General features: G+C 41.3%; 1 protein-coding gene across 1 annotated transcript; it reads right to left on the reverse strand.

Annotated features, from left to right (window-relative positions):
- Positions 1–6431: 6431 nt before the first annotated feature.
- On the reverse strand, positions 6432–13747 carry grxcr1a (glutaredoxin and cysteine rich domain containing 1 a). The gene is made up of 4 exons (XM_061788323.1): positions 13204–13747; positions 9208–9447; positions 7988–8053; positions 6432–6733 (listed from the first exon to the last, which is right to left on the reverse strand). The coding sequence occupies exons 1-4, from the start codon at positions 13579–13581 to the stop codon at positions 6554–6556; spliced, it is 864 nt and encodes a 287-aa protein (XP_061644307.1). The 5' UTR covers positions 13582–13747; the 3' UTR covers positions 6432–6553.
- Between the last annotated feature and the right edge of the window lie 716 nt (positions 13748–14463).

Genomic DNA, 14463 nt, shown 5'->3' on the forward strand with positions numbered 1-14463 from the left:
TCAGTGCAGAACATTTTGTTAAATACAGTTCGGTTGTATTTAACTTTAAAATATAGCACATTTGCATTCAATCTTTTAGAATGGTTTTCAAGCGTTTTTCATTTTCCTATACTGTATTTAAGCGCAGTGTTACTGTTCAAACTGAATAAATGTTACAGTGGCTTATAATACAGTAATATTGATATACTTTCTAGGAATAAAACTTCTGCGTTGGTTTCAATGAACAGGCTGACTTAGTCCTACTACACTACTGTATACTATGTACTCGTATCTTGGTCATTGGAGAGTATTTAATTATTTATTTCATAAATAGTCAAGATTGCAAGACTGCCTGGTGGTGGAGTAGTCACTCCTTCAGGGACAGACTGGGAACCAAACCTCAATCATTGGGTTTGTAGAAGACATTTGATCACAGGTACAGTTCCAACCAAATGTTTACATACAGTGCGGGGGGGGGGGAAGTATTTAGTCAGCCACCAATTGTGCAAGTTCTCCCACTTAAAACGATGAGAGAGGCCTGTAATTTTCATCATCGGTATACCTCACCTATGATAGATATGAGAAAAGAAAATCACATTATGATTTTTCAAGAAACCATTAGCAAATTATGGTGGAAAATAGGTATTTGGTCACCTACAATGATTTCTGGCTCCTCTGTCCTCCACTCATTACCTGTATTAAGGGCACCTCTTTGAACTCATCAGTTTAAAAGACACCTGGGCACAACCTCATACAGTCACACTCTAAACTCCACTATAGCCAAGACCAAAGTGCTGTCAGAGGACACCAGAAACAAAATTGTAGACCTGCACCAGGCTGGGAAGACTGAATCTGCAATATGTGAGCAGCTTGGTGTGAAGAAATCAACTGTGGGGGCTATTATTAGAAAATGGAAGACAAACAAGACCACTGATAATCTCCCGCGAACTGGGGCTTCACGCAAGATCTCACCCCGTGGAGTCAAAATGATCACAAGAACGGTGAGCAAAACTCCCCGAAGCACACGGGGCGACCTAGTGAATGAAATGCAGAGAGCTGGGGCCAAAGTAACAAAGGCTACCATCAGTAACACACTATGCCACCAGAGACTCAAATCCTGCAATGCCAGACGTGTCCACCTGATTAAGCCAGTACATGCCCAGGCCCGGCGGCACGGTGGCCGACTGGTTAGAGCGTCAGCCTCACAGTTCTGAGGACCCGGGTTCAATCCCCGGCCCCGCCTGTGTGGAGTTTGCATGTTCTCCCCGTGCCTGCGTGGGTTTTCTCCGGGCGCTCCGGTTTCCTCCCACATCCCAAAAACATGCATGAATTGGAGACTCTAAATTGCCCGTAGGCATGACTGTGAGTGCGAATGGTTGTTTGTTCCTATGTGCCCTGCGATTGGCTGGCAACCAGTTCAGGGTGTACCCCGCCTCCTGCCCGATGACAGCTGGGATAGGCTCCAGTACGCCCGCGACCCTAGTGAGGAGAAGCGGCTCAGAAAATGGATGGATGGATGGATGTCCAGGCCCGTCTGAAGTTTGCTCGAGAGCATTTGGATGATCCAGAAGAGGATTGGGAGAATGTCATACGGTCAGATGAAGCCAAAATAGAACTTTTGGGTAAAAGCTCAACTTGTCGTGTTTGGAACAGAGAGAATGCTGAGTTGCACCTCAAGAACACCATACCGACTGTGAAGCATGGGGGTGGGAACATCATGCTTTGGGGCTGTTTTTCTGCAAAGGGACCGGGAGGACTGATCCGTGTAAAGGAAAAGAAGGAATGGGGCCATGTATCGTGATATTTTGAGTGAAAACCTCCTTCCATCAGCAAGGGCATGGAAGATGAAATGTGGCTGGGTCTTTGAACATGACAATGATCCCAAACACACCACCCGGGCAACAAAGGAGTGGCTTCGTAAGAAGCATTTCAAAGTGATGGAGTGGCCTAGCCAGTCTCCAGATCTCAACCCCATGGGAAATCTTTGAAGGGAGTTGAAAGTCTGTGTTTCCCAGCCCCAAAACATCACTGGTCTAGAGGAGACCTGCATGGAGGAATGGGCCAAAATACCAGCAACAGTGTGTGAAAACCTTGTGAAGACTTACAGAAAACCTTTGACCTCTCTCAGTGCCAACAAAGGGTAGATAACAAAGTATTGAGATGAACTTTTGTTATTGACCAAACACTTTACTTTCCACCATAATTTGCTCATACATTCTTTAAAAATCAGGCAATGTGAATTTCTGGATTCCCCCACCCCCCACCCCACATTTTGTCTCTCATAGGTGAGGTATAAGGTAAGTCATTTATTTGGAAGTGTCTGATGGGTTTGACAACATTTGAATTAATTAAACACCTGTGGATGTATTTGAACTCGGCACACCCGCAATAGAAAACTTCTGTGTGGAATATCATGGTAAAGTCCAAATAAATCAGCCAAGATATCAGGAAGACAATTGTGGAATTGCCCAAGTCTGGTTTATCCTTGGGTGCAACATCCAGATGCCTGACGGTGCCACCTTCATCTGTTCAAACAATTTTACAAGTATAAACACCATGGGAATGTCCTGCCATATTGTTGAGAAAGGAGATGGGTTCTGTCTCCCAGAGAAGAATGTCCAAACTGTGCATATCAACCCAAGAACAAAAGCAAAAGACCTGTGAAGATGCTGGCTAAAGCTGGTAAGGGTATGTCATTATCGACAGTACTCTATCCACATGGGCTGAAAGGGAACCCTGCCAGGAACAAGCCATTATTCCAAAACAAACACGAAAAAAAAGTTTGCAAATGCACACGGGGACTGTGGTCTGGTAACTAAAATTGAACTGTTTGGCTGGCAGTAAGGAGCATCATTACGTTTGGAGGGAAAAGACGGACACTTTCCAAGTCTGAGAACAACATCCCAACTTTTTTATTTTCTTATTTTATAGGCCTTTACATGGTTAAAAAAAACAAAAACAAAGGCGGGAAACAGCTTATATACATTTAAAACAAAGAGAAACATAAATATACAATTAAAACAGTGTACAGTGCAAGAAAGATCATTGAAGTATGGGGGTGGAGGCAACATGTTGTGGGGTTGTTCGTTACAGGAGGGACTGGTGCGCTTTCCCAAATAGATGGCATCATGAGGAAAGAACATTATGCGGAAATACGCCAGGAAGTTAAAGCTTGGGCGCCAATGCGTCTTCCAAATGGACAATGGCCGGAAGAACACTGCCAAACTGGTTACAAAGTGACTTGAGGATAACAAAGTCAATGTTTTGGAGTGGCCATCGCAAAGTCCTGATCTCAGTCGTATTGAAAATTTATTGGCAGACCAGAAAAGGCATGTGCGAGCAAGGAGGGCCCTACAAATTTGGCTTCGTGACACGAGTTGTATTTGGACAAAAGGGCCCAAAATCCTGCCAACTATTGGGAGAAGCTTGTGGCATGATATCCCGAATCTTTGACCCAAGTCATGCATCCATCCATCCATTTTCTGAGCCGCTTCTCCTCACTAGGGTCGCGGGCCAAGTCATACAGTTTAAAGGTATTGGTACCAAGTACTGTACTCATGAACTTTATGTAAACGTCTGACATTGAAGAAAAAAATGAAAAATTAACTAACACTTCCCACATTCAAACTATGACGGTAGAAAAGTCTGAAATCAGTCGAGCAGTTTACCCTGTTTTCTCATTTGCTCTGCCTTGGTCAAATGACAGAAGGGTTTATATTGATATATAAACTATAGTGATAGTGGTGCCATCAGAGATTGCGTGGGCTTTTTTTTTTTTTTTTTTTTGCCCTTTGTAGAGCATGGATGTGGCGTCCCATTTAAGAGCTCCAGATGGCGCCTTTGTACCGAAGAGGACCAGGACTCGCGTGGCAGGAGGAAGTGGGCGTTGACGTCATTGAGAGCATTTCCAAGCCGTCTGCGGATTTGAGCCACTTTCCCCGAAACATGACACTCGCCGCGGTTGCTGGACCTCGCAAGCAGTTTTCTCGTGTACGATGTTGCCTCAGTTGTAAATCGCGGGGGGGTGCGTGCGCGCGTGCGTTCCGTCGTGGGATCAACTGGACAACACCAGAACGCGTGCGTAAATGCGCCATGCTGGCTCCATTTTTGACATCACTTGACGATCGTCGGATCCTCTCTCTCGCCATCTGATGGGGGCTCAGTCTCGGTGCACCCCCACCCACCTATTCCAACCTCCGTCCGGCCATCCATCAACCCACCATCCCATTGCGACACCCCCTCCCTCCCTCCCTCCATCACCAAGCCCAGTCTCTTAAGAGAGGACAACAACAACAACAACAACGTGTCAATGGCGGACCACCTCATCCTCGCATGCTCTACGCTTTTAGCCTCTTTACGGTGCTGCCTTGTGTGCTCATGTTCAAGCAGCATTGTACAGGGCTATGACAGCATAGAGAGATGGGCATCGATCGGTGACATCATCCCTGTATTATTTTTTTTTTCTTTCTTTGCAAATCTTAAGGTCGACGACTGGAATATGACCCGCGTATGGAAATGAGGGCTGAAACCTCGCAGAACCTTCTTTTTCTGCTGAGACTAGAATTCAGTGAACATTCTCGCCATGGATGCAAACGTGCAAGTGCACAATTGGCTCATTCAATCATCTCCTCCTCAGCATTCATACATTTCTATGATGTGCCAACGTAAATAGTTTTTCTTTTTGTGTGCACGCTGAAGCAATGTAGGAATTCTTTTGGCTTTTATAGTGCTGTCAATGGATCATTTAAAAAAAAAAAAATTTAAAAATCAGATTAATCACGATTAATCACAGGTTCCAAATATACCACAAAGTACCGCTTTTTGCCTTGAGATGGTATTTTAAATATGTGCTTTGATGAAAAGAGAGTTCAGAGCTGCACTATATGTAAATTAATTTTTTTTTTTTTTTATTTTTTTTTTTTTTTTGAAGTCCCATCGGTGTGACTTTTAAAACAAAATTCGGCGACCTGATCACTGACCTTATAGCAACCTGTGCCGCCTTTCAGATATCCATATGGCCGCAGTTAAGGTAAAGGAGGGTGTGTGGTCAAAATAATTGTGATTAATCTGAGTTAATACATGATTAATGCAATAGTTATTTTTGTGATTAATCATGAGTTAACTAACTTTGGCAGCTCTAATATATATATAAAGAGAGAGAGATGTTTTAGAGAGAAAAAAGAAAAAAATCCTATGATGTGAATGCTGAGAGTCAACCATTAAAAAAAAAAATATATATATATATATATATATAATATTTGATTTGGATGAATGCTGAGAGACAAGCAATGAACCACATGGTCTTTGTGGTTCAAAATGTTTCTCGGTTTGGTGAGGATTATTTTTTTGTTTTTTTCATTGCTGTTAATTGCTGAGAAACAAATATTCCCCTAAAAAATTACAATTGTTGGGTGAATGCCGAGAGAGCTATTGTGGTTCAAAATGTTTTCTTTTTTTTGTTTTTTTTTTTTGTTTTAGAGAAAAAAAAGAAAATTCCTATCCTGTGAATGCTAAGAAACAGCCATTCCAAAAAATATATAATTATTTTTGGATGACTGCTGTGAGACAATCCCCTTAATGATTTCTTGTAACAAATTTTATTGATTTAAATGGTTAAGCATTTACATAAATACTATTGTGCTTGGAAACACAAATATTCTTTCTTATTTAGTGAATGCTGAGATGGGCGTTCACACTAATATGCTTCCGTGTAAAAAAACAAAAAACAAAAAAAACAATGGATCGGTTAGACAAGCATGTGTGCGAGACAAATTTTTTTCATATTCTCTGAATGGTGATAGATTAGCATTTTTATGACTGCCATTTTGTGTTTAAAAAAAAAAAAAAGCATCTACAATCATGCTGCAGTGCTCCAAAGACCATTTTTCCTGTTCTGTAACTGCTGAGAGATGAGCTTGGACACGAATGCTGTTAAGCTTAAAATATTGTTGTTGTTTTTTTTCCCTATTCTGTAAATTGCTGAGTGACGAGCACGATTGTGTGTCTAAAAAAAAAAAAAAAAAAAATTTAATCGGTGATTGCTGAGAGACATGCATTCACACTAACAGGATTGCATGTCGAAACAAATACCGGTTCGCTGCTGAGACAACCAATCACACTAAGGTGATTGCACATATAGAAATGCACTTTCTTTTTTGTTGAATGATGAGACACAAGCGTACACACTAGTGATGTTCATTTTTTTTTTATCATGTACATGTATTTGCTGAGAGACACATATTTTCTTTTTAGCCTCAAAGCACTTTACTCAGCATCCAACCAGATTGCTCTGATGTCATCCCCGTACTACTCACAGACAATAGGGGAGATTTTTTTATGCTATGTGGGAGTTTCTGTATGAATATGCAGTGATGTGATGTGATTTCTACAATAAATTAGTAACAGGAGCTTCTTGTTTCTATCTCAGTCATGTCAATCACGTATTGACCAAATGCACAAAACGTATGTTTTATTAAAATGTTTTTTTATCACAATGGCAATAGAGCAGGGAAGAGTCATTTTTTGCGGTGGAAGTCCCTGGAAGAGAAGAGATGTGTTCAGGCACTTGACATGCTCACTGGCTGCAGCTCCCGCAAGGCCGCAGTCCATTCTCGTTACAGGAAGTGCACTTGAGGGCTTTGAAGGAGTCCGTGAAGCAGTTGCGGAACACAGACATCTTGCTGCCATGGCACGTTGGGCAAGGGACGAAGGCGAAGCCCCCGCAGCTCTGGCACGTCTCAGGGTGCTGCACCCGCTGGAGGCAAGAACCATAATATGGGAGTAGGCGTCCAATTTAGTTAAGTATCCAGCACGCTCTACAAACCATGTCGTGGCCATCGATTCACAATTTACCGTTGCGATACTCAAAATACTCATGAAAGCAGAAGCCCTGATACAACTCTACCTAAAGTCTCTGTAAAGTAAAAATAATTATCCTATCTCTTGTAAATTTGCTCGTTCAACGAACTTTTTCCCGATCGAAATCCATTCGTCAGCGGGACTTGGGGAGGAGGGGGCAGTTGCTCACAAAATTGCTTCCTGATCGAAACAAAATCTGTCAAAGTTGCTCGTGGGAATGCTGAAATTCACCCGCATTTGGGTGTTGTCAAGCCTTGAACATTAGGCAGAAATAAAGTTAAAGAGTCGTTTGCAATATATTTATTTTAAAATGAGAGTATCTACAGTATGTATCACTGAGATATAAAAAGAACAACAGTATAAAATGGCTCATAAGAAAGTAGTAATGGGCCATTTTTGCAGTCGGCTCACAGTGTTGTCACCTGAATCCCCCCCCCCCATGGTGGACATGACTCGCACTTCACAAGTTCACAAGTTATATGTCAGTTGTATCGGTGTCGTAGTACTTGACCATTTTCTCGATTATGTGTACGTAAAGTATCGGCACCAGTATCGGTATCGCTGCATCCATATTTTAAGCTGCTAACGTGGGCACTTCAAAATATGTTGAAAGGGAATTTTCGCTATTCGCGTCAGGGCTTGGTCTCTAACCTCCACGAATAGCAACAGCTCTTTACCAATGTAATCGTCTCAATTTATTTCTCATTAGGTTTATTATTTTAGTTGTATTTTCAATTTGCCTGGTGGTATATGTATATTGTGGTCGTCTAGCTTGTATTTTACTGTGGTGTACTTTTGCACTGTATCAAACTGGGGGGAGTTGTTTTTATATTTTTGCCCACCTTATTCAGTTAAAAGAAAGGGTTAAAATATTATTTTGACAAAATTATGAGTTTCCAATCACACACTCCGCTCAAATGAAACTGTTACCAGTCTTTAAAAAAAAGTTTATCAAATCGGTTGTGTAATGTCAGTGTGTACCATAAAAGTAGCCTACATGTTCTGCATTGGAGTGGAGGAATACTGTGTTGGAAGCCAAATCAATAACAGGCCCTCGATTATTGATGCGCACTTAATCACTGTGCTAATCTTTTACACGGCTTGTGTCTTTTTGATGCTATGTGTATTACAATCAGATTTGATAATTAACCTCAATTTTTGTTAGAAGATCTTGCAGTTCTCCTGATTCGTTCATGTTCAGTATCTTCTCAGCACCCTGAAAAAAAAAATATATATCTGTGTAAATATACTGCGCTCATCGCTAGGGTTACAATATTATAGTCAAACTCAATATTCCAATAAGGATATGTCACATTAATTTGAACTCTAAAATAATAAAATGGTCTATTCAACACTAAAATTACAAAATTACACACTATAATATAATAGTATGTATAGCATTATTCAAAATGAACAACAAATTATTGCACTCGTCGCCAGGGTTGCATAATTGTGCATGTTTCTTAAAATTACAAATGATCATTTAAAAAATATTAATATTAAATATTACATCACAAGCATTGCAAGATTATATAATCTTAAATAACTAATAATAATATTTAACAATACCTATTCCACAAAAAAATATATTATTCATTTACACACAAAAAAAAAAAGAATAAACTATTAAGATCCTCACCTGGGTTGCAAAACTATGGAATTTTTATGATACTACATTACTGTGATACAATAACAATGTACAGTGTATATAAAAAAAAAAAGTCTACACACCCACATTTAAAAGCCAGGTTTTTCTGATAGAAAAAATATGATAAATCATGTCAACATTTTCAACTATTATTGTGACCTATAACCTGTACAAATCAATAAAAAAAAAAAAACAGGTGAAATTAAATTAGCAACAGAGATTTAGACAAACAAACAAAAAAAAGCCTACAAGAACATAAGAATTTTATTTGGGGTTAATCAGAGGCATTTTCAATGGTGGCAGGGTGTGCTGACTCCCATTTATCATGTGATAAATTCTGAAAACTGCCAAATTCCTTTTCTTTTATTTCTTCATTGAGTTGTGTGTGCTATAGGCCACATAAATGGTGGCAAAAGTTTTTCATATCACAAAAACCTGGCATTTGAACAGGGGTGTGTAGACCTTTTTTATATATACTGTGTATATAGTATACTGTATGTGTTTATGTGTATATATAGATACATATGTATATATGCATATAAAACAATTGAATATATATTGTATAAATACAGCACTGCCGACCACTGCACTCATCACTCGGGTTGCAAAATGATGAGATTTTTTTTTGTCAAACATTATTCTCATATTTATTGTATAGTATTTCTTAAGGTGATATTAACTGTACTGCTACCAAGAATTTGTGCTGTATGTAAAGTACTGACCCCGAGGTAGTGTCCGTCTACGAAGACGACAGGCAGCGACGGAGGCTCTCCCACCCGCTTGCAGCGCACCTCCAGCTCCTTGCCGTACTCGCTGTCCAGAGCGATGTTTTTCTCCATGAACTTGAGCCTGTGGTTCTGGAAGATCTTGCGTACCAGCTCGCAGCGCTCGAAGGTGGTCCTCACCACACGGAAGCTGGTGGTGTAGATTACCATCCGACCGAACTCCAGCAATAACTGCACCTGAGAAGAAGATTAAGGTAGTTATTTGTGTTTTGCATCTCACCTGTGTCGTGTGGGTGCAGCAACACTGACACTTTTCCAGATAAAAGGTTTCAACACCCACACTTTTCAGCCAGCCAGTCAGCAAAAACTCAGATTTTGAAGAATATCCTTGACAAGACGGAAGTGGCTGAGCTATAAAAAAATCAAATAAATGCATTTGCCTGCTCAACAAGTTTGAATGAGCCAAACTTTCATTGTGTCAAAGCAAGAACCCAGTAGACCAAGCATGTCATACTTGTAACAGGCCATATGGGAGTCATTGTTTCCCTCAGAGGGGACAGTATGTCTCATAAATGTATAATAAAAGAGAAATCTGACTTCTCGCAAGAATGTGCCCAAAAAAAGATTCAATTGTTTTGTAGGGAAAAAAATTGCCTTTTGGGGGGAAATGGAAAAATATGACCAACTTTTTTCTACTATTTGGGATATAATGCCAGAGGCCTGAAATCAGGTCATTCGAATTTCTCGAGCTTATCTACGTCATTAGCAAAGATCTCTGCCTACCTCTCCGCTCCCGAGCCAGCGCTGTCAACATAACAAACGCGCGTTCTCTCACAAGTGGGTCTTCTACATGGAGGTGACCAATCAGAGGAAAGGGGGTGGTCTTAGCCAAATATGGACAAATCAGATACAAAACCTGGTCAAACAGAAGTAGCTATCAGAGGGGGCTTTTCTGGACACACGTATGACAAAACTAAGATGTTTTTTGGAAATGAAATTTACACTTTTATACTAAGTCCATGTTGTTTATTTTTGCTTCTTGAAAAGATTATTATTATTATTTTTTTTTTTTTCAATTGAGTTGTCTAGGTTATAGGTCACATTAACAGGGAAAATATTTGAAATGACTTTCTCATTTTTTGATATAATAATTCATTTTATTTATAAGTGCCTTTTAGGGCACTCAATGTCACTGTAGAAATATGGTTAAAAGAAGTCAAGCAATACAATAAAAATAACAGCATTCATTCATTTTCAGTACCGCTTATCCTCACTAGGGTCACAGGTTGGCGATCTTGAGTGCTGTTTTGGTGCGATGGAGGGGGTGGAAACCAGACTGGAATTGTTCATCGAGATTATTGTAAGTGGAGTTGGCTTGGGTCTTTTCCAGGATTTTTGAGAGAAATGGGAGGTTGGACATGAGATGAAGGTTATTGAAATTATTTGGATCTGAACCTTTTTTTTTTTTTTCCCCCCTGTATTGGGGTTATGGCTGTAATTTTGAATGTTGCGGTGACAATACCAGTAAAGAGAGAGTTGAGTGGATGACTTTAGTGATGAAGAAGAGCTCTCCACTGAAGTAGGCTTGCTTTTAGCCTAGCTCTCCAATGAGCTGCACGGATAACATGGAAGCGCCACAACGGAAGCCAAAAAGGAGCCATCACTGGACAGGGACTGCAGCAAATTGAGTAGAAGAAAATTTACCTCACACAGCATGGCAGATGACAAGAGCAGCCAGGCAAACACCAGGCTAAATTGTAGCAGCCGTGAGGATTTCTGGCCCCGGCGAGTGCAAAACAGACCCGGGATTCTAACAGTGGTAAGTCACTGGAACATTCTGCACAGGTTGAACATTTAATTCAGTGATTCTTTTGCATACCACTTGAGGGAGCCCGCGTACGTCGAGTGGTACTTAAACCACACTTTGAGAATCATTGTGATACAATCCACGTTAGTGAGGATAAGCGGTACAGAAAAATGGATGGATGGATATTTAAGGGCAACATAGTGGTCCTTGTGTGTGTTTTTTTATCCTACTATAAGTTTTAGAAGAATGCACTGATTAGAATTTTTTCAACTTTGGTGCAGGTCAGCTCTCTACCCAGCGCCGTGTGGTTAGAAGGTTTGTTGTGTGGCGTAGTCACGTGTCTGCCCAGCAAAAAAAGGCCACAATGGAGGACAAGGTCAGCACGGAATTAAAGATTAATGATACATTCCGTTAAGTGTGTCAAATAAAACTAATCGGGGTAATGAATTCTCAGCACTTTGCTTTCTACTGTAGCGTCGCCGCACGCAAAGAGCTACGTGTTCCTGCAAACGGGACACGTGCTGAACAGAGAGCTGCGTGTTTGAATGCAGAGGGGAATTATGAGGACGAACAGTGAGATTATCTTTGTTATAGCAAGGAGCTGTAATACTACTAACTAGAGAACTAATGTGAATCGCATAGTAATCAAATTCAGTGTTCCTGCTTTGACATCTAGCGATTATCCCTTCAATGAGAGGGATGACAAAGAAGCAACACGGGTCAAGTGGTCAGCATGGCTGCTAACAGTTTTGAGATTCTGGGAGTTCATCTTGTATGGGATTTGCCACGGCAACCACACGGGCACACACACTCACATTCAACATTAAGCATGTACATAACATTTATTCAATGGCGGGCCTTGGGTAAATTAAAACACATGGCTTAGCTTTAGAAGAGTTGAGTCTGCATACTGGGCATTTTGTTATGCGTCCTTCCACTCGCTTGGGTCACACATGCTGTGAAGGTGCCAAATGCGAGGCTACGTTTGAAAGCAGTCAGCTCACTGATGGTCAGACGCGTGATACAGTGCTTTGACAGCAAGTGAATGAATCCATCCATCCACTTTCTGTGCCGCTTTTCCTCACTAGGGTCGTGGGCTGCTGGAGCTGGTGGTGTTGATAAATGGCTTTTGCTTTGCATAGTAGAGTTTCAAGTTGCACTTACGGATGTAGCGCCGAACTGTGTTTACTGACATTGGTTTTCTGAAGTGTTCCTGATCCCATGTGGTGATATTCTTTCCACATTGATGTCGGTTTTTGATGATGCAGTGCCGCCTGAGGGATCGAAGGTCACCGGCATTCAATGTTGGTTTTCGGCCTTGCCGCTTACATGCGGTGATTTCTCCAGATTCTCTGAACCTTTTGATGATGATGATATGGACCGTAGATGATGAAATCCCCAAATTCCTTGCAATTGTACGTTGAGGAACATTGTCCTTAAACTGTTCGACTGTTTTCTCACACACTTGTTCACAAAGAGGTGAACCTCGCCCCATCTTTGCTTGTGAATGACTGAGCAATTCAGGGAACCTCCTTTTTTACCCAATCATGGCACCCACCTGCTCCCAATTAGCCCGTTCACCTGTGTGATCTTCCAAACAGGTGTTTGATGAGCATTCCTCAACTTTTTTTGGCCACCTGTCCCAGCTTTTTGGGAACGTGTTGCAGCCATAAAATTCAAAGTTAATGATTATTTGATAAACACAATCAAGTTTATCAGTTTGAACGTTAAATATCATGTCTTTGTAGTGTATTCAATTAAATATAGGTTGAACATGATTTGCAAATCACGCAAATAATATTTTTATTTATGTTTAACACAATGTCCCAACTTCATTGGAATTGGGGTTGTAAAACAACATAGGGTTCTTGGATGTCGAGTAATCATCCCTTTCAAGTCTGAAGATTGATTGAGTGATTGATTCTAAACTTTGAACCTAACTCTCTCTTGCATCTTTGGATGGCTATCACAAACTATAGGGGGATGCATAATAGTGTTCTTGCTTCAACATGAAGCAAGTATGCAAGTAAAATAAATGTAGGTCTATGAAAGGAATTAAAATCGCCATCAAAAATATGCCCAGTGCAAATGTTTTCATAAAAAATATTGACCTAGTTCTCAAGCCCTGAAATAAATTAAAAAGAAAAAAAACACTTTCCAGTGGGGAAGTAATTAAAAGGACTTACATTGTTGCAATGTGGGAGGTTTTCAAAGAGCGCCTGACCTGCGCTCACTTTGTGCTTGACCCCCCTCACAGTGCCGTTCTTGCTGAGTATATTGACCCTTTTGGCGGTGAACGTCCGGTCCTTGGCGGCGCCAGCAGCATACACCAACAGCTCGTCAGGTTCGCTCTCGCTGTCATCCAGCTCGGATCCCAGGTACCCCCCGTAGGGGGGTCCGTCCCCACTGGCCGCCGAGCTGCTGGTGCCGTCCGAGTCGAGCGAGTCGCTGGGCCCCTCATTTTTGAACATCTCTTTCAGCACGCGACCGCTGCTCCCCGAAGCCACCCGGAACCTCACCCGCTTCTGGGGATTGGCCTGACCCTCCGCCGCCGTCCCGTCCATTTTTGCGCCCCCCTCGCCTCCCCTTTACATCACGATGCACAGTTTGCCTGGGAGGCCCGTTCCTTCTCATTCCAAGTTGAGTTTGCCGTGGATTTACCGGCGCCTTATAATCCGATCTATAAAAGGGCCGCCGGCCTAAGCTGCCTTCCAGTCGCACTCAGCTGGCATTCAATTATGCATGTGTTGTTGCCACGGCAACCCAGCCAACGAGGTAAGGTGATCGCGGCGTGTGCATTATGCATCTGGCTTTAAACAGTTTTCACCAAGCTTTGACACACGACTTTTAATGAGCTGACATGGTGCGCTTTAATTAAACCACTGGACATCCTTGACTTTAACCCCAGCTGCCTCCAGGCGTATCATTAGGAGAAAATTGTACCAGGGCTGGGCAAACATTTTTTGCCTTTGAATACGGACAGATGGGCCAGTTCACTCATAGATGAGGTAAAAAACAAACAAAACAAACAAAAAAGTTATACAGTGGTGCCTTGAGATATGAGCAACCTGATTTACGTGTTTTTCCCAGATTCAAGCCGTCTTTACGCCGATTTTTTTGTTTTGACTCACAAGCAAAAAGTTTGAGATACGAGCGCTGTATGATGGTAGTGAGCTCAATTCAATCCACTTCACAAAAAAACGACAGTTTGGCAGATAGTGAACAATTTAAAAAAAAAAAAAAAGTCTTCAAGGTGTACAATGCCACTCTCAGTTGAAGTTTACTGTAAAACAAAAGATAAAACAGAGAATTACACTTTGTGTATTGAAAACCACACAACTTTGCCTTCTGATAGCGTAATGCAAACACACAATGCAAAACGCCACAGATGGGCTAACGAAACTAGCGTCAATGTCCTGGTAGCTATAACCCAATGGATATTTTAT

This window comes from Phyllopteryx taeniolatus, chromosome 10 (genome assembly GCF_024500385.1).
Source record: "Phyllopteryx taeniolatus isolate TA_2022b chromosome 10, UOR_Ptae_1.2, whole genome shotgun sequence".
Lineage (NCBI taxonomy): Eukaryota > Metazoa > Chordata > Actinopteri > Syngnathiformes > Syngnathidae > Phyllopteryx > Phyllopteryx taeniolatus.